The sequence below is a fragment of the Bombyx mandarina genome, chromosome 08, assembly GCF_030267445.1.
Source record: "Bombyx mandarina strain Sakado chromosome 08, ASM3026744v2".
Classification (NCBI taxonomy): Eukaryota; Metazoa; Arthropoda; class Insecta; order Lepidoptera; family Bombycidae; genus Bombyx; species Bombyx mandarina.
The window spans coordinates 14,494,515-14,514,529 of record NC_143215.1 but is presented as its reverse complement, the minus strand read 5'-3'; the positions used below and the strand labels follow the sequence as shown (position 1 = coordinate 14,514,529).

General features: G+C 37.5%; 2 protein-coding genes across 16 annotated transcripts in view; one reads left to right on the top strand and one right to left on the bottom strand.

Moving 5' to 3' along the window:
• Positions 1-7,080, top strand: part of Pat1 (Protein interacting with APP tail-1) — a 61,428-nt gene extending 54,348 nt beyond the window's left edge. The window contains exons 10-13 of the mRNA XM_028180212.2: positions 2,280-2,422; positions 3,495-3,660; positions 4,539-4,667; positions 5,322-7,080. Coding sequence (XP_028036013.2) covers positions 2,280-2,422; positions 3,495-3,660; positions 4,539-4,667; positions 5,322-5,425 — 542 coding nt within the window. The 3' untranslated portion in view covers positions 5,426-7,080. The remainder of the gene's footprint in view (positions 1-2,279; positions 2,423-3,494; positions 3,661-4,538; positions 4,668-5,321) is intronic.
• AnxB10 (Annexin B10) lies at positions 6,773-18,764 on the bottom strand. Of its 15 annotated transcripts, none has more exons than XR_016323444.1 (9): positions 18,730-18,764; positions 18,473-18,578; positions 17,221-17,397; positions 16,012-16,216; positions 14,825-14,904; positions 12,771-12,884; positions 10,789-10,921; positions 8,651-9,029; positions 6,773-7,422 (listed from the first exon to the last, which is right to left on the bottom strand). XR_016323444.1 is itself a non-coding variant. In XM_089729291.1 (9 exons), the coding sequence occupies exons 2-9, from the start codon at positions 18,482-18,484 to the stop codon at positions 7,363-7,365; spliced, it is 963 nt and encodes a 320-aa protein (XP_089585417.1). In that variant the 5' UTR covers positions 18,485-18,578; positions 18,730-18,764; the 3' UTR covers positions 6,773-7,362. The 15 variants fall into 15 exon arrangements, 10 of the variants coding, with proteins under 10 accessions (XP_089585417.1, XP_089585419.1, XP_089585415.1 ...); XR_016323443.1 differs by having other exon boundaries at positions 6,773-7,419; XR_016323440.1 differs by having other exon boundaries at positions 6,773-7,419; positions 12,771-12,896; positions 18,730-18,759.
• Positions 18,765-20,015: the final 1,251 nt, after the last annotated feature.

Genomic DNA, 20,015 nt, shown 5'->3' with positions numbered 1-20,015 from the left:
AGTACTAAATATGAGTTAAGTTGGTCCCAAAAATTCGTCAAATTAAATTTAAAATAGTGGTTGAAAAGTGAGTTTTAAAACAGCTTAAAGAACTTTTAAAAAAAGTAATATTATCGTTGTTTTTTCAATAAGATCACAGTTTATATAAGTTTTTAATACACCTGGAAATACCACAACAAACGGTAAGTTGCAATATTCTTATTTTAAATACAATATTTCGACAAAATAAAAAATGTATATTTTTTCCTTTCTTTTTGGGGAAAATTGGGACATATGTAGGGTAATTTGAAACGAGACTGGAAAAATTAGGGACGAGAAAACACAAAATTGGAACGCCAAAAGACAAAATAGGGATGGCTTGTTAGGGTTGTCACTGATATCTTATAATAGATTTTTTAGCCTATACTATCACTTAATTGCGTGATGTAAAGAAGGTTAATGTGTTTATCAGTTAGTTTATGTAAGTATTATAGGTAAAAGAAAAGTATATATATAATTACTTTTTTTCGCGACATTTACCTTGTAATATCTGCACGGTCGTATGTTCTTTATAGCAATAAAAAAAATTAAAAGTTAAAAGAACTCAATCGAATCAAAACTTTTGTTATTTCAGAATCTATTCACGCGTCGAATCATGATTTTGTTAACATTCACAACGAACACATACAAATAAAAACAGGCCTCAGATTTTAAATGTAACATTAATTAAAAATCCGAGGTATCCAATTATGAGTGAGTGAATTAATTGAGTTTAGTTATTTAGCTTAGAAAGAATTTCTTTTATTTTTGTTATTATTGGCAGTAATCAGATAAAGCTGTTTTTTTATCTTATTCACCTAATATCTTACTCTTGCTCAAAGATCATTTTGAAAATGTTGATTAAATAAAATTGTATTAATGCATTTCCAGTCCTTTTGTTTTCTATTTTTTATTCTATTTTATGATTTTGGTTCAGAGTTGTGATTTTTAAGGAAATTAAATAATAATTTTCTAAAATATAACATGCACGTACTTTTTTTGATCATTGTATTGTTGATTATCATTCACGTCACATCGCTTCGGAATAGAAACCAGCTTAATTTACACTATGTTGTGTATTGTGCTTAAATTATGGATTGTATTCATCATTTCGGTCCATATAAATAATTATATGGCACCTACCTATATATCGCAGTACTGCGAGTTGACAACCCTTACAAATATCCCAATTTAACCCTTAACCGTGTCAATTTACCCCGGACGCTGGGTAAATTGGGACGGCCATTATTTTACCGATTATTTCTTTAAAATGAATAATTAAAATAATGTAACGGTTTTTATCACCTAGGTACGTTCAAGACTCAACTTATTTCTTTGGTTGAGCAGTGACTATTTAATTGGAACTATTTTAAAATTCTATCTGAAGGTCGATTTTGTCCCTATTTACCCCATTGTACGGTATTTAACTTCGACCTTAAATCCCAAGAAACATGGCGGCCGCACGGTCCACAGATAACACATGTGGTTTTTTTTTTAATTCACAATGCGCACAAGTTTATTTCTCGACTTTTAGCGAGACTAACGAACAGCATCTCATTTTTATATATATACATGTTATTATACCGTGAATTTATCACAACTCAACGTTTGCGTCACTACATAGTTTAAAACAAAGTCACTTTCTCTGTCCCTATATCTGTCTGTCCCTATGTATGCTTAAATCTTTAAAACTACGCAACGGATTTTGATGCGGTTTTTCAATAGATTTTGAAGTGAAAACTTCTTTAGAATCGTTGTGATTTCAAACCGGATGCAACGGAAAAAACGACAGGTAAGAGACACAAATACAAAAATGTGTAGGATGAAGCCAGCAAAGAATGAGACAGAAATATACATACTATTTAATACAGCGCCATCTGTGAGATTTTTTAATACTAACGTGTGTATGAAAGCTCTTGTAGTGAATTTTAATTTAGGATTATACGTGAAATTAAAATATCAATTCACAGAGGGCGCTACCTTACAATTATTTACTAATGACAAAATTTTACATATACTTAAGACGTTTAGGATAATTGTATTTTAATTTTGGAAGGTTTCACTTCTACCACGTGTGAATTGCACACATTTTGTTTTTTTAATAGATTTTTTTAATAGAGTGATTGAAGAGGAAGGTTTATATGTATAATAACATCCATTAACTAGTGGAGAAATCAATAATAAATTACAGTTTCCTAAGCGAAGCGAGGGCGGGTCGTTAGTTAAAGTATAAAGTTGAACATTGTTTTGTTGTCGGACAGAGCCGAGTCTGCTGGAGGAGTCGGAGGCGCTGCACAAGGCTGCGCTGGAGCTGTCCATGCTGGCGTTCGGCGAGAAGAACGTGCAGACCGCGAAGCACTACGGGAACCTGGGCCGACTCTACCAGAGCATGCACAAGTTCCACGTGAGTCGTGACGTCACCCAGCACGTGCATGATGCAGCCGCAATGACCTAGCTGCCTGCCCCTCGCGTTCATTTATCTATTTCGCTTTTTTTTTATTGCTTAGATAGGTGGACGAACTCACAGCCCATCTGGTGTTAAGTGGTTACTGGAGCCCATAGTCATTTACAACGTAAATGCGCCACCCACTTTGAGATATAAGTTCTAAGGTCTCAGTATAGTTACAACGGCTGCCCCACCCTTCAAGCCGAAACGCACTACTGCTTCACGGCAAAAATAGACGCGGTGGTGGTACCCACCCGCGCGGACTCACATGAGGTCCTACCGCCAGTAATACAATAAATAGTACAATCGCTGTACAATAAATAGACATGCTCTAACAAAAACCGATTCATTCGCGAAGCAATTGGTCTTGAGTTGTTAGGTCTCTTTTGGAGGCGCTCGGGCAGCTGTTTGCAAATCCCGCCCCGCCTGGCTGAGCCCTTGCTCGCGCAAGAAATAGGATTTTTTGGCGGGAACGCGAGGAGTGAAGTTGTGTGATTTGTTTTATTTTGTCTATTTAGTGTTTCTTCAGGTTTAAATGTGTAATAACGGTGGTTCATTAACTGTTTAGTATCTGTGAAAGTGCACAAATGTGGGAAAATGAAACAAAGCCGCTGGACGTAACTTCTCGGGATCCTCCAAAAAGTCCACTGAAAAAATCTCAGTAAATGACCACTATTTTACTGAGATTATATTTCATCCCATATCATCTCAATTCATTTAATTTCATCCCAGTTGATTAATGTCTCAAGTTAATCATCTTCATTTCACTCCATATTATTATTTTTCATAAATTAAGAATATAAATTAAAATAAGACATGACTTAGTTACCAGGTCATAAAATCCCTTAAAAAAAAAGAGTATGCCTATACCCGCGTTCTGTGAAGTTTGCGCGGCAATTCTGAAAATTAAGAACTGTCCGGTTAGGTATTTGTTTAAAAAGTATTATAAAATATTTAAACTTATAATATCTATGGTTGTAATTTATTTTGTGCATCAATAAAGTAACAAAAAAATTGTGTTAAATTCCAGGACGCGGAGACGATGCACCTGAAGGCGATAGCGATAAAGGAGGAGCTGCTGGGCCCCGAGGACTACGAGGTGGGGCTCAGCATCGGCCACCTCGCCTCGCTCTACAACTACCACATGAACATGCACCGCGCCGCAGAGAAACTCTACCTGCGCTCCATACACATAAGTCAGACACCTTGCCTTGTTGCCGACTCTACCGCGAGCACGCGTCCCGTCCGATGTTAAGTGCTCACCGGAGATCCACAGTCAAACGATGGTCTCATTCGAATTGATAGAACCCCACTCGAGGGATTTCGACAATTTTTTTTTTATTGCCTTTGTAGGCAGACGAGCGTACGGCCCACCTGATGGTAAGTGGTTACCGTCGCCCATGGATTTCAGCAATGCCAGGAGCAGAGCCAAGCCGCTGCCTACCGCAGATATTAATACGTAAATGAAATATTAATACGTTAAGCAAAAACTTCCAAAAAGATATTTAAAGACAAATTAATATACACTAAAAAGAATAATCATCGAAATCGGTTGGCGTGATATTAAGTTATTCATTTATTTGTCGCGCACGTTCTTAATGCAAATTTAAGACTTGTATGGTTTTCTCATGGATATCATTATCAGAACTGGACTAAATTGAAATGGGACCACACGGGAAGCGTCAGCATTCTAATAAAAAAAGAATCGTCAAAATCGATTCACCCGGTCAAAAGCTTTATATTATTATATATATCGACGCTTGAAAGGCAAACGTGACTAAGCGACAATAGCTGCTTTGTACATAAATGATAGGCAATAACCATATTCGATGCGCAAAAAAATATATATTTCTAGGTCTATTAAAATCATTTCAATCCTACCTACAGTTAGATTCGTTAAAGTAGAGTTTTTTTCAGGTATTTCAATTTAAAATGAGTCTACTGTAAAGTTCGCGCATTGTCGCTTAATCACGTTTGCCTTTCAAGCGTCGATATATATTTATACAGTCGAATTGAGAACCTCCTCCTTTTTTGAAGTCGGTTAAAATAAGTGATCATGTATGTGTGTGTGCAGGCGTGAAGTTGTTCGGCGAGCGCTACTCGGGGCTGGAGTACGACTACCGCGGGCTGGTGCACGTCTGCACGCAGCTCAAGCGGCACGACGCCGCCGCACACTACGCGCGCGTGCTGCAGCGCTGGCAACGTAACTACCCGCCCCCCAACCCCCCGCACCGCCGCACCGCCCCGCCGCACCGCCCCGCCGCACCGCACCAACAAACCAGAACACTGCATTACATGTCGGTGTGCTTAGTGAGAGTTAACGTTCTCGAGAGATAATAAAAATAAGAAAAAATGAGACAAAAATAATATATTACATTTCATTACAATTCGTGGAAACTTTTGGTCAAAAAAAAACAGTAAAAAAATGGTACGCGCAACCTGGTGCACGAGAAAGAAGTGAAACTTCTTTTGCGGTGTGTAGTGTTCTGGTTTTTTTCATTTTTCATCATTAAATCAAATTTCTCTTGTAAGAGGGGATAGCTGTGTATAAGAGAAACAAGCTCTTAACCATTCATATATATATATATATATATTATTTAATAGTAGAAATATAATTTCTATCTAGCCATCTAGTGGCCGACGCCCGTAAACAGAATGTGTATAAGAGAAACGACTTAGCTTGCTTTCTCTCTCTCTCCAAGATGGTTCGCGAGACGCTCTGTCTGTTTTCTCACTCTCGCTCGTCCTAAATTGTATCTTTTCTCTCTAGCCGTAACGAATCTGTCGCGAGTTAAATTTTACTCTCAACGCGCGTAAAGAAGTTTCACTTCTAAAACGTATTTTTTTGTGTAAACAGAACTTCGTGAGAAATCAAAAGCGGAGCAACAGCCGGCCCTCGGCGACGAGGAAGTGCTGTCATTAGAAGAACTACAAGCGAAACTGTTCGCGCCCAACGACTGAACAACATCCCGAGCGATGTTAAGTGATCGTACTGTAATAAGAACCCGTAGTGCTGTGAACTCTACAGAGTGTAGACGGATTGCTTCCGAAATCGAAATTGTAATTATGTTACCGCCGCGACCCGTATTAGTTAATGATTTTGTGAAGTAGTAATGGGATAAGACTTGGGGTCAATGATCGCACACACGCGCTAACAGTTCAACGACCCCTCAGATCGCAGCATTTTTGTTTGTCATACACTGCGTCACTAAAATGTAGTTCCGTTCCATCGAACTATGATCGATCGTCGTTTTTGGAAGCGATCTTTATATGCCCTGTATATATTTTAGGATATATTTTTAAAAAAATTGAGAAAAATGTAAACTACTTACGAAAATACAAAAAAAACATGTTTTGTAAGGGAACCCTCGAATACACGAAACCGATATATCAATACTACACTGCGTCTAAACTTGTCGCTACACTTCAGGATCCCATGTGTAGCGTGCGAAACTCTCAGGTCAACGACCCATCGCTCTCAGCGTCCGAAATGTACAAAAAATGTCGGTATTTTGATTAAGTTTGTTAATTTCATCGGATTACAATTTTTATCGCTTCCATGGGTTGACGAGCACGTAACCACTCTCTTTTCGAAAAGTGGTCACTGCCGCCATGGACAACAGTAAAGCTAACTCTAAGCTCTCCTTAAGCCTCGGTACGTAATGTGCGAGCTCTCCAGAAAAATCCCAGAGGAGTTTAATCATTTCATTTTATTTGGTTCATTTTCGAAAATGGTTCCCTTACATAGATCAGATATAGATTAGTAGAACATGTACTGACGTTGCAGATACAGCTAGGACATAATGAATTTGTAAACTCATGTTTTTTAACAGACTAGATTTAATTATTATTTTGTAAATAAAAACTATAATATTTATTTGCTTTATTTCAGTTTAAAAAGTTCCACTATGTGACCGCTTAAGGTAAAACGATGTTTAGAACTTTTAATTGGGTTTGTGTTGTCAGAATGCTTTCATTAAGTAAAAAAAATCTAAAAGGATCAAGCATCAAGGAAAATAAATTTTGTTTATTTGAATGACTCATTGAAATTTTTAATTTGACTAAAAATCTATTATGATCTCTAATAATACCCAATCTAATCGTAGTGTAATTATTAATTTACTGTATATATTATTTTTCGATTAAATACGCTAATAATAATAAAATAAAATAGGACCTAAAACAATTCACCTCGTTATTGATAATGTAAACACATCTTTTATACAAACAAAACTAAGTTATAAGATTTTAAGTTTCGATTTGTATGTCACAGTGAGGGTTTTGAAATGAAATAATAAATACCTGAAATATTGTACACAGCTATTTATTAAATAGTAAATATTTTTATAAACTTTTAAAGCTTAACTGAATACGAAAAACACGGGACTCACAAAATATGATTCGGAATGCAAAAACACGCGATAAAATATTAAATTGACAACAATTTCATGTTTCTTGACAATTAATAAGGCGATTGTACAAAGTACCTAATGCGTGCACTTACAATTGAAGATTTAGAATTTGTTTAAATGTATAATTGTTATCAATGACAAAATAAATAGTTTATTAAATTAATTTAATGTTAATAAAGGATATTATTCAGCTATCTCAGTCTGTTCAGTTGTTTTAATTTAAACAAAATGAATGTACTTTTAAATTGTACGATTTTGTCTATTTCCATACAAAAAAAACTATTGTATTTCTATGATAAAAGTGAAAATAATCACATCTATTAACTCAGATATGCCACGTAAAGCTCAACAACAAATAAATATTACTTGAAATAAAATTACAATTTTACTAATTTCTTTAAATAATTCTTGTTAACGTTGTCATAAATATTCGAGGATCGCAATCTGTATCACATCGAATGGATGCTTCCAACAGCAAAGGCCTTCTTAAGCTGGTCCGATGAGGGCTACCAGAGCCCTTTTGTAGTCTCCAGAGGTCTCTCCCTGCTGTCAAAACGCGGGACATTTTCGGTAATTCACAATTCGACCGTTAGATGGCAGCACGTGCGGTGTAGTCAGCATGGCGGCCAAGAGATGGCGGTGTAGCAATATTTCGTGTCGATCGTGGACAGATGCACATGCGGATGGGAAAGAAATGCAATGTATTAGTATTATAGTGATTTAAATTTTATTGCTTCCAAATTAATTAATCATAGCTTTTAGTCTCCATCACGCGGAGTAGATTATTGATGAATTTAAGAAAGTTTTTTTGGATGTAAATAAAAAAAGTTCTCTTCAACGTAGGAAAATGTATGAAAATACAATCTCACCTCCTGTTCCGACGCATTGCAGGTAGCGAGAATGTAATACATTAAAACATGTTACATACATTCAAGGAATAGTATACCGAAACCATTACGACATTGAAAGCAAGTTAATTAGTCAAAATGAATTGATTGATTTAGAAAAAAAATGTACGTTAGGAATAAAATATATAATATATACATATAGGATCCGGTATGTAATAATATGTTTCAGAGTGCGAGTAGAAGTTGGTGTTGTGGTGGATGAGCATTCTTACGCTATTTGCTAAATCTTACTTGAAATTTGAAGTGAAATTTCTAACGACAACCGAGAAAAAATGGTTGCTTTTTTATAATTATAAATTTATGAGCGTAACATATCCGTGTGAAGGTTTTATTACTAGCTAGTAGGTATTTATATCAACAAAGTTATACTTTTTAGGTAAATTCAAATATGTACATATTCGAATAATTTTGAACGAATAATTTTTAATTACTTACATATTGATAATTATATATACACTAGCTGACCCGGCAGACTGCCTCAATCGATAAATAAAATACCTAAACTTTTGTATAAAATACACATCAAAGCGAAAACAAAATTGTTTGTTTTTATATAATTCCGAGCATTTTCATATTTATTCACCTTTTAAACCTTCTCTGGACTTCCACGAATAATTCAAGACCAAAATTAGCTAAATCGGTCCAGCCGTTCTCGAGTTTTAGCGAAACTAACGAACAGCAATTAATTTTTATATTTATATCGATTATTATATATACATAATATGATTTGTAGTAAGTAGTATTTTGACTCTTTATACTTGTAACTAAGAAAACAAGAAATTTCACTTCTTTGACATGCTTTGCCCATTTTTTTTTATGTGGACTTTACTTCCACCGTTCAAATCAAGCAAGACCCGTTTCCGTACCGAGATGTCGCTTTGAAGGGTCTTGTCGTACAGCTTCTCGTACTCCAGCTTGACGTTATCGAGGTCTACCTCGGCGCGGGTGGCGAGGATCCTGACCAGAGCCCTATCGTCGGTGCCGGCGCCCTGCACGGCGCGCCGCAGCCTCCGCGCGAACCAGCCGGCCGCGTCCTCCACGCACTCCACTGTAACGTACATACCCTCACTTCACTCTCCAGCGTCTTATCGTAGAGGCGTTCGTACTCCAGCTTGATGGCGCCCAGGTCTAGTTCGGAGCGGCTGACGAGGATACGGATGAGGGTTCGGTCCGCGGTCCCGAGCCCCTGGACAGCGCCGCGCAGGCGGGTCGCGAACCAGCTCGACGCGTTCTGGACGCACTCGACTGGAATCATCGCGGGTTTAGTGGGGAGGCGACATCCCTTCGCTTGTAGCAGCGGGTTATCTGTCACTATGACATTTCGAACTTGCAAATTTCCAACGCAAAGGACGATCAGTGCGATTTTTTTTTCCACTAACAAAGCTGATGGTCTTGAGAAACCATTTCAGTGTAACCTTAATTAATAGATGAGCTCACGGGGCTCTAAACCTGAAGACGTTGCTAGCACTAGCCATAGCAAGGGCAGTGCTTCGCAGAATATGCCGCTGATCGGAAACGCGACCCACTGAGAAGATCCGGCGAGAAACTCTGTGGGCTGTGTCTGTGGGTTAATTTACTCGCCGTAAGCGACGGATTCGACGAGTTGCGATTCGGTAACCATCTCTAAATGAGCAGTCACTATCGCCCATGGACATCAGCGATGCCGGCACAGACATGTGGTTGCTCGGGACTCTTAACCCTATCGACCTCTAGCCTATTTAATTGGCATTCGACTATACATTTTAACGATCGACGTTTTCGTCCAATAGCATTGTTAGCTGTATTCTAATTTCTCCACATTCTTAAAATTTTATAGTAAAAAGCGCGCGACCAGGCAGCTTTGACGAGCATGCCGTGGACTCTTAAAGAACACAAAGACGTTAATATAGAGTTTAGTGTTTGTTCAGGCTCATTAGCCTCTTAGCTTCTTGTTCTTTTTTTTTAGCTGACCATACCTCCTCGGGTTCTTCCAAAAAGTCCAATGCAGTCTCAGTTAATAACCATCATTTTACTGAGACTTAATTTCATCCAATCTCATCTCGTTACATTCAATTTCATCCCAATGGATTACGGTCCCAAATTAATAATCTTAATTTCAATTCGTTTCAAATAAATTGTCACATAACAGAGCTGCTATTTAATAATTGAAGATTTGTATAAGCTGGCAACAATGGCATCGCAAGAGGTTAATTGCATTATGGAAAACAAATAATGAAATAGACATTATTGAAATATTTTGTAGGCAGCAGCTTGGCTGTCCTTGGCATTGCTGACGTCCATGAACGACGGTGACCACTTACCATCAGTTGGGCCGTATGCTCGTCTGCCTACAAAGGCAATAAAAAAAAAATGTCCCCGGGGGTTTCCGGGCTCCACCGAGCGTGACCCACGTGAGTTGCCCGAAATTGAATTGTGCTCAGCATTCCTTGAGAATTGACTAAGATGACAGGAAGTACTCAATTGAGCCACGCGAACGTTTCATTACAAATTCAACATGTAAAGCTTTAAATTAAAAAGGTCGTATGTGTGCGATATCGATCGTAATATAAGCTTTCATTTTAAAACGACTAGGTCTTCATTTTGAATTGCTTCAAAATAAACATAACGCTTTTCATCACTTTGTTTTGATTGACTGGTACTGGTGGTAGGACCTCTTGTGAGTCTGCGCGGGTAGGTACCACCGCCCCGCCTATTTCTGCCGTGAAGCAGTAATGCGTTTCGGTTTGAAGGGTGGGGCAGCCGCTGTAACTATACTTGAGACCTTAGAACTTATATCTCAAGGTGGGTGCCGCATTTACGTCGTAGATGTCTATGGGCTCCAGTAACCACGTAACACCAGGTGGGCTGTGAGCTCGTCCACCCATCTAAGCCATAAAAAAACCCCTCATATAAGTCTGCGCAACGGGAACGAACACTGGTAATGAAACTTCAGAGTGGTTCTAAGACACCCCCCCAAGAGACACCCGGATGTGGGTGGGGGTCTGGTTAGGCTGGTCACACTGACCGATGGCGGACAGCGCGTCCTTGAGCTCTCCGTCGATCTCCGCCTTGATGGCCTGCTCGACGGTGCGCCCCGCGATGTTCTTGTACTCCTCGAAGATCTGGCGGAGCTGGGCGAAGCTCTCGTGGGCTAAGATCTGGACGCGCCGAAATATCCTCATTAAATCAACCCACTCATAATTCGTCTTTTCGTATTAAAAGTGTACAATTTCCAAAAATATTCGAAATTGAGTTAATATGCGGAATCATTTAGTATCACCAGTATTTTTCTCATAAAAACTGTCAAAAAAGCGTTATTTAGTTTTAGTTTTTTTTTTAGTTGACCTACGTTTTGTCTGCTATTAACAAAATTAATATTATACATAATTTTATCTTACTTTAAAAGCCAGATACTGTAACTGGTAAAAAATAAAAAATAAATGTTGCAAAGATGATTAATATTAAAAATATCACATTTTAAACCTTTTAAAACACTCTCCTGTAAAATTAGTAAGATTTGAGAGATTATACAGTTTTAATGCGAGAAGACGACTATATTGCAACACTTTTATTTTCTATTTTTGTTATCTTACTGGTCGTAGGAACTCTTGTGAGTCCGCATGGGTAGGTACCACCGCCCTGCCTATTTCTGCCGTGAAGCAGTAATGCGTTTCGGTTTGAAAGGCGGGGCAGCGGTTGTAACTAGACTTTAGAACTTATATCTCAAGTTGGGTGGCGCGTTTACGTTGTAGATGTCTATGGGCTCCAGTAACCACTTAACACCAGGTGGGCTGTGAGCTCGTCCACCCATATAAGCAAGAATAAATAAATAAAAACGAAAATCTTTGGACACTTAAGGTAACTACGCCAGGCCTTCACGCATTCCAGGTCATCACTTACTTCAATACAATCCCGGCTTCGGGCTCATATCTCGCTGTGGACGACGACAAGCACTATGAACTTCGGTGACCACTTAACCATTTGAGTCATAGGTGAGCGATCAGCTTGTCCACCATCGATAACAACAAAACGAAAACGACACAAAACGTTCAGATACGGTCGAATATATTCAACATCATTTAAATTTACTGCATAATAGTTTAGACAGAAAAATAATTTTCTGGCAAAAAGCCACTCATCTTCCATTAGTCTTGATCTATTTTGGCTTCGCATAGGTGCCCACCAATCAAAAGCTCACATAGACATAGCCTGAAAGAGCTTGCTAACATCTGCCCTAGCAAGAGCAGAGTGCTTCGTTGAATATACCACCGGATTGGAATTGCGACCTACTAAGAAAACCCGGCGTAAAACACATTGGGTTGTGTCTATGGGTTAGGTTGTACGTCGAACTCATAATGCATTAAATCAATTATGTTATTGCATTATAGATTGACATAATTGGTTGTAATAAAAACCTAAAAACAGTAAATGAATTTTGTAATTGATTGAAAAGTGTATATGTTACGGTAAAAGTAGATATTGCGGCAAATGCACACATTTTCCGGTAAATGTGCAAATTTGCCTCCTCGTTTGGCTAATGTGCATTCAACTAACATTTACAATTTCAAAGAAGGGAAATGTATATTTAATTCACAATGACCATGTCGTTGTGGTAAATGTGAGCATGGCATACAAAATACTAAATCGCAAGTGCTAGTAATGCGCGTAACTACAACCTAACATAACCTAGCCTACGACATGCTATATAATATGTAAAGAAAAGTATACTTTGTTTGTTATTTACACTTTTTAATTAAAATAATTTTCGTTATTAAAGCCTTTTGTATTATTATATTTTTTTACTGCAACAACATTAACATTAATTTATTTGTATTCCAACTTTTCTTGAAACATGAAGATAAGAGTATACATTTACCAAAACGTGAAGGCAAGAGTACACATTTGCACTTTGCATTTGCATTAAATGTGCACATTTGCCGGTAAAAGTGTACATTTACCGTAACATATATACGAGTTAGTCCGCGCTGTGGAGGAGGTGACACTCACTCTGTTGAAGACCTCCTCGTCGGTCCCCCACTTGGCCTCCCCGGCGTCGTACAACTCCTGCGCGAGCTCGCGGGCCCGCTCGGGGTCCGCCGGCGCCTCGTCCGCGCGGGCCCCCTTCGCACCAGACTTTATTAACGAGATAGAACCGCCCTTCTGCGGCCTTGGACTTCGGGTACCATACTTTTACATCTTTGAAATTCTCTAACATCTCGGTTGTTCACAAGAAGTTATTGTTATCAGCATGTGTCAAATAAAATGGCTTTTTTTTAAGGCATAAAAATTGGTACATCAAGTCCAAGGCCGTGCGGGTCGCTCGGCGAAAGCGAAAGTAAAAGAAAGTGCTCCGTCTTCATAAAAACGAAGTGAAAGCTCTACAAACTTAAGTACTTATAAAACTTTATCGTTAACGGCACTATTGCACCAAACAAAAGAAAACTTAACTGCCAACTGACGGTTGAGGCTTATCATATCCTCAGATACAATTTGGTTTTATTTTAATTTCGCGACAGTAAATTATGAACATTCCAGAATTTAACGAATAGTTTTAGACACAAAGATATATTCCCCAAAAAACGATCGATGCCAACAAAAAAGTCTCCGGGTAAGCTAAGAAACATCGAATCAACACTACGACTTTCACATTTTGTCTGAAAAGCCGAATTCTCTGTGTCTAAGATCTATATCAGAATTAAGGGAGTCTATTGTTTACGTACGAATATATACAGGACAGTCATAACAAACCGTGTAACAGATTAATGTGTAAATGAAAACAACGCAAAAGCAACATACATATCTGTTAGTGTGGTCATTAGTCACAAAAAATCCCAATCTTTTCTACTAGCAGCTAACTTATCTTAGTAAGCAGCACCAAAATCATATCCTAAGCGATTATCTCTGCCTTTCTAATGGCTTATTAGCAATTTGAACATGTCGTCTATACACGGAATTTGAATAAAACTGAATACATAAGTGGTATGGTGGAAAACGCCAACCCAAAGATCACACAATAAAAAGAAACAACCTATGATCTTAAAAACGAACTAACCAAAAACAGGTACGTTGCTAGATTCTGTGCTGTCGAAATGGGAGCGAAAGGTATACCAGCGTAATCTCTTTATGATCTATAATAAACTTTTTTTTATGTTTGAGAGATTACTAGTTTCCCGGAGGCCTTTCCAGTTTCACCAGGACATGTGGGCGAGTAAGGGCTCAGCCAGGAGGGGTGGGATTTGCCAACAGCTACCCGAACGCCTCCAAAGAAGACCTAACAACTCAAGAGTAGCAGCTGCTTCGCGAATGATTATCAAAAACTTTTGCTAGTCAAGAACTACAGTAAATTATGTACTTGAACTAACATGTATAGTCGCATTAGTAGGTTCTTGTCAAATTCGTCCAGACAGGTAGGGAGAGGTATGCGTGGAATGAAGTTGAGCTTAATGCATATTGACAAGAGCCCCTTGTACTTACACCAGGGTCTTAACTCTAAGGGTCAGGGTCTAACTAACTGGCATTTCTCTCTCAGTAACATAATGGACCTTCCTCCCCGTCTCTGTCTAAAGCCTTTCTATTAAAGAGGTCACAAATCCCGATTTGAGTTTTAAGATGCATGCATATTGGGCCCGTACTCTGAAGAAAAGTTCGTTTTACCAGATTCTCTCGAGTAGCGAGTAGTTTCGCCGCTAAATTACTCGGTACTCGACTAAAATATTCGCCTAGTCCGAACAAGGCTTAAGCGACAATAACTGCTTTGTACATAAATGATAGGCAATAACCATATTCGATGCGCAAAATAAATATATTTCTAAGTCTATTAAAATCGTTTCAATCCTACAGCTAGATTCGTTAAAATAGGATTTTTTTTATTAAATTAATTTCAACTTTAAATTAGTCTACTGTAAAGTTCACGCATTGTCGCTTAGTCACGTTTGCCTATCAAGCGTCGATATGTTGCGCGCGATTACAAGACGACTGCAGCAGACAGCTTGACTGAGGTTAATGAACTTTGTATTAAGATCGAAATCCGTGCATTATATGAATTTCATCGCTTTACTTACGACGACAATGAGCGTCAGGAGGCGGCGGAAGTCGCCCGACGTCTCGGAGCACATGTGCTCGGCCAGCGGGCGGTCGTACACTGTGGGGACAAGCGGTCCGTGCAGATCGAGTAACCGGTTTGCTTAGTGCGAAGTTTTTAACGTTCTCGACAGCGTAAAAGTTAACTTAAATTTGTATGGAGTTGGATCGTTTGCCTACGTTTGCCGCTAGGGGCGTTGTTCCAATTCCATACAAGTTACAAGCGTAAAAGATAACTCAAACTTACAAGTTTACTCAAAAACTCAAAGTTACAAGCGTAAAAGTTAACTCAAACTTACAAGTTAACTCAAAAACTCAACTCAAAGTTACAAGCGTAAAAGTTAACTCAAACTTACAAGCGTAAAAGTTAACTCAAACTTGTATGGAATTGGAATAGCGCCCCTAGCGGCAAACGTAGGCAAACGATCCAAATCCATACAAATGAGTTAACTTTTACGCTATCGAGAACGTTAAAAAACTCGCACTAAGCACACTGGTCTCCTTTGACTAACTCTATCACATGAATATCTAAATATTTTTATTTTCTATTGCTCATACGAGTGAATGGATTCACGGCCCACCTGGTGTTAGGTGGCTACTAGAGCTCACAGATATCAACAACTTAATGCCGTCACCCATCTTGAGACTTGAGTTGTAAGCCTCAGTTTTACAGTACAACGACTACCCCACCTTTCAAGCCGAAACGCATTACTGCTTCACGGCAGAAATGGGCAGGGTGTGGAACCTCCCGTGCGTGATCACAAATCATGCGAGCACCGGTAATTACGCAAATTATAACTTTTGCGTGTTTAATTTTTTCAACACGATGTTCACCACCGTGGAAGTCATTCGTGAACATGCGGTCAGTACGTTTTTCGTTAGAAAAATCGCGTTCGTTAGAAAAATCGCGGGATTCGAACACCGGCACATTCGCATCGCTCGATACGAATTCACCGGCCGTCTTATCCCTTAAGCCATGATGGCTTACATATAACTGGTGACATTCTAGTACTTTCAAGAAATATATAAATGTTTTTTGTACAATTAGCGATTTTAACAGTACAACCTGACCTACATTTTCACTATTTTTTTATAAAATTTACAACAAATTGCTGTAATCCAGTTAAACACTTTCTTAAGCACTTAAAAACGTTAACTGAAAACTCACATCGTTCGTATGTGTCCACAATAGCGGCTATCTCCGGCTTGGTTCTGGTGCAGAGGATCTCAACGAGGGTGTCTTCATCCGTGCCCATACCCTCCATACAACGGTGCAGCTCTTGGCACAGATACTCCTCAGGGGGAGTCATCAGAGCCACAATTACATCTTCGAAGTGACCACCCAATTCGGACTTCAGGTCTTCAATGAGATCCTTGAGTGATTTACCGTGTTCCATCGTGATTAGGTTGAAATTGTAATATTGGGCAAAGACTTATTTTATTATTTTAAAAACCGTCTTTAGGAACTGTATTTGCATAGTACCTTTTGGCCAATTAAACATTTAAAAAAATTATTAACACGGCTTGACTGTGTCTGTGGCATAGGCTTATGATCATACAGTAACCATTCACCTAAATCTCAGTTTTGTGCTTCTTTGGGTTCTCAGAAATGCAAAATGCAATGTAATGTAAAAAAATAATTTATATATTTAAAATTATGTTTTATTGACTGTATTATTCTGCTTTACATTAATTTAAATGTATGAGTAACACGTTTGTAACCTTGACTTTAAATTAGGAGCCACTAGCGGCCATATTGTTACACGCATGACTCACACTGAGGTTGAACAGATGATTCTAAATGTAATTAATCATTGATAAGCAGTGTTAATATTTCATTACCAAAATGAATACCATAAAGGTGCACTTAGGAGAAGATTGATTTTTACTCTAATTATACTTTACTACCTACTGTAATTATATTCTGGGGCCACTAGCTTAATTTTTTTTATCCTACCTAAGCTGATAGCCTTGAGAGGCTATATCAGCATTATCCTAGCTGTTAGGTGAGCTTTTGGGGCTCAAACCGGAGGTGTTGCTGGCATTGGTACTAACAAGAGCAGTGCTTCGCACTAACTTAATACCATATAAATTTTAATAGGCAATATACAAGTACTAGGGGTGTCGGTTTAAATTTGTTGTCAGTATTTATGATTACTTGTCAAAGCTATTATTGTATACAATGTTATAACAAATTAATTAACATAATGCTTTATTATTGGATTTGGACTTAAAATTTTGAGGTGAACTATCGCACTCTCAAAACTTTGAGTTTTCATTGTCCTATCATATTTGCAACTCGGTCATAAATGACTAATTACTTGAAGTAGACCTAAAATTTGCATAGTTTCCATAGCTATGTTCGTTGTATACTTACTCTTCCATACTCTCGTGTGAATGCCTGTGATATGGCTTGCCGCTGCATGTTGGACCTGGTAGTCAATATATCAATGATCGCTTGCTCGTCTGTACCAAAACCCTTCATGGCGGCCCTCAAAGCTGCCGCATCTTCTACAGCATTGAAGTTAGGCACTCCTACTACAGTTGGAGCTCTCTACGGAATTGTTATTCAACTTTATTATATTTGTTTATGAAAATATATTCATCAGATCTTATTTGAACTATCAAGCATAGTTAGCACATAAATCCTCTAGTCTGGCTTTTTTGTCTTTAACAACTATCAATTGAACTTTTTTTTTTCCTATTTATTCTAGTAACCTCAAGGGGTTATACTAGATTCACAGAACGAGTAGGTGAGCTCACGGGACTCTAACCGGATGACGTCGATAACACTAACCCTAGCACCTAATAGTTTATTGAATAAGAATCAAAACAAAATTTCGATAAGTTACGTATGGTCGAAATATATTTATTATAATTTTAGTCTGATTAATATTTAACGGATAAGTAGAGTCAAGTTGTTGTACGGGTGTACGTAATTATATCATATATTTAATTTTATCGATTTTGAGTAGCAGAATTTACAACAGCAGTAACTATAATGTGAAGTACCATACTGTTTGTTGAGACAATGAAAAAATAATTATGTCAATTACCAAGATTAACCTACTAAGAAACTGGGCTTATGATAAAAATGGTGAATAAGTCATAGTACACTTAATATTTAAGATATTAAGTAGGTACCATTTATATTTATTGTTATAACATGACCTAACATTTTTTTGTAGGCTTGTTTGATGAAACATGTCAAGGACTCTATTCGCCCTTTGCCCTATTTTCTAAAGCTGATGTCATCAATGGACAATGTCCCACCCTAAAATTGATCAACTTAATATTATCAACAAACTTCGGTAGATATTGTAACTTTATTACTTTAATAGAATGATTGTTACATTCAAATGAAAATGTTATAAATATTATGACGCAAAACACGGAATAAATCCACTTTAATTAGGTACTGCAATTATAAATTATCCTACTTTAAAAATATTTCATTGTCTGATCAAGCAAGAAATGCTACATTTATGCGTATATAAACTCTGTTTTAGAAATTACAAACCCTTATTTAACAACATTTTATTATTCAATATTTTGGCGGCTTCGTCAGATTTTAATGCGCCTTTTACTAATCCTTTCAAAAACTTATTAACTGGTACTAAAAATTTTACCTGATAGGCCATTTCGGTTAAGATGCGAGGATTTGTATCAAAAATAGAGAAAGGTGATCTGCGGTTTTCAGCGGATCCAAATTTCTAACTTGGTGACACTGTATGACTGTTGTGGAAAAAACAATTTCTTTTTATTAATACTGTATATAAAATTTCTCGTTATTGTTTAGAAATAATGTAATAAATAACAACTATATTGGACTATCACTACTTTAGGACAAAATTTATTTATCTAAACGCTGCACAAAAACAACAACCTTCCAGCCTGCGTCCAAAGATCAACTGACAAAAGCTCAAGTATATTAAGTGTATAATCTATGGACAAAAGTGACAAAACAGATTAAACTTCATGTACGTTTCATTTTGTCTAAACTATAAAGTGAAAACTGACTAGCCGATAAAACTGATTTCAGTGTAATCTGTTAATAACAGCTTTTTTGCTTTATTGCTTTTATTACTATTAACTTCGAAATGTAGGCGATATCACGAGCCTTGGAGACTTTTCTAACATCTGCGCAAGCAAGAGCAGTGCTTCGATGAACTAAGTAGTACCAGATCAGAAACACCACCCACTGTGCAGTGTAGGAGTGGGTAATATCGGTTTTGCCGCGTATCGAATCGTATCTATATATCGAGGATCAATATCGGATATTGAATCTATATATTTTCTGAAACTATATATTGATGGATGCTAGTAGATTTTCTCGATTCATGATATTTGAAACGATACGCTGATATAATATCGTAGTAGATATAGATTTAAGTCAACGTTATACGGTTGGTTTTCTGATATCAATCTATAATATGATCTTAAAGTAATAAAAAGAACATGAAAATAAAAATATCAAAAAAACTTTCCTTCATGCTTTTACCAGGCTTGGGACTGGCTACATTATTTTCAGTTTTTAGTATTTTGTGTCTTAATTTAAAATTACAAAATATACCAAAAGAGTGTAGATTTCAAAAGTTTAATACAAACACAAGAAATAAACTCAATTATTTGGATTCAACTAAAAATAGAAAAATGTGTACTTTAAAAATCAAACACAAAAAACTTTTAAGTATTTATAAACACTTGTCCAAAAATTCTAGTTCAAGGTCAAAGCGCGTGAAATTAAATTCAACGATGCAAATAGGCTATACTGCATTCAAGTTAGGGTCGAAAGTTGAAACTTCTTTCCTTAATTGTATCCTGCTGATACGCTAAGAATAATCTACAGACATATGGACTTAAATATAAGGTTTACAATTGTATGGATAATGCCTGTTTCTGTTTCATTCATCACATGATATCCCTATCGTGCGCTCACTCACTCTGGCCGATTCGATACGAACCAAACGAATATTGCTGATATTAACGAATCGGTACGATATGCCGATGCGCATCACATCGAGCAATATCGTGTATCGGCTGATATCGAAATATAGATTTCGATTCACGAATCGGTACGATATGGCGATGCGCATCACATCGAGCAATATCGTGTATCGGCTGATATCGATATATAGATTTCGTGCGGGGCGATATCGGATTCAACGATAT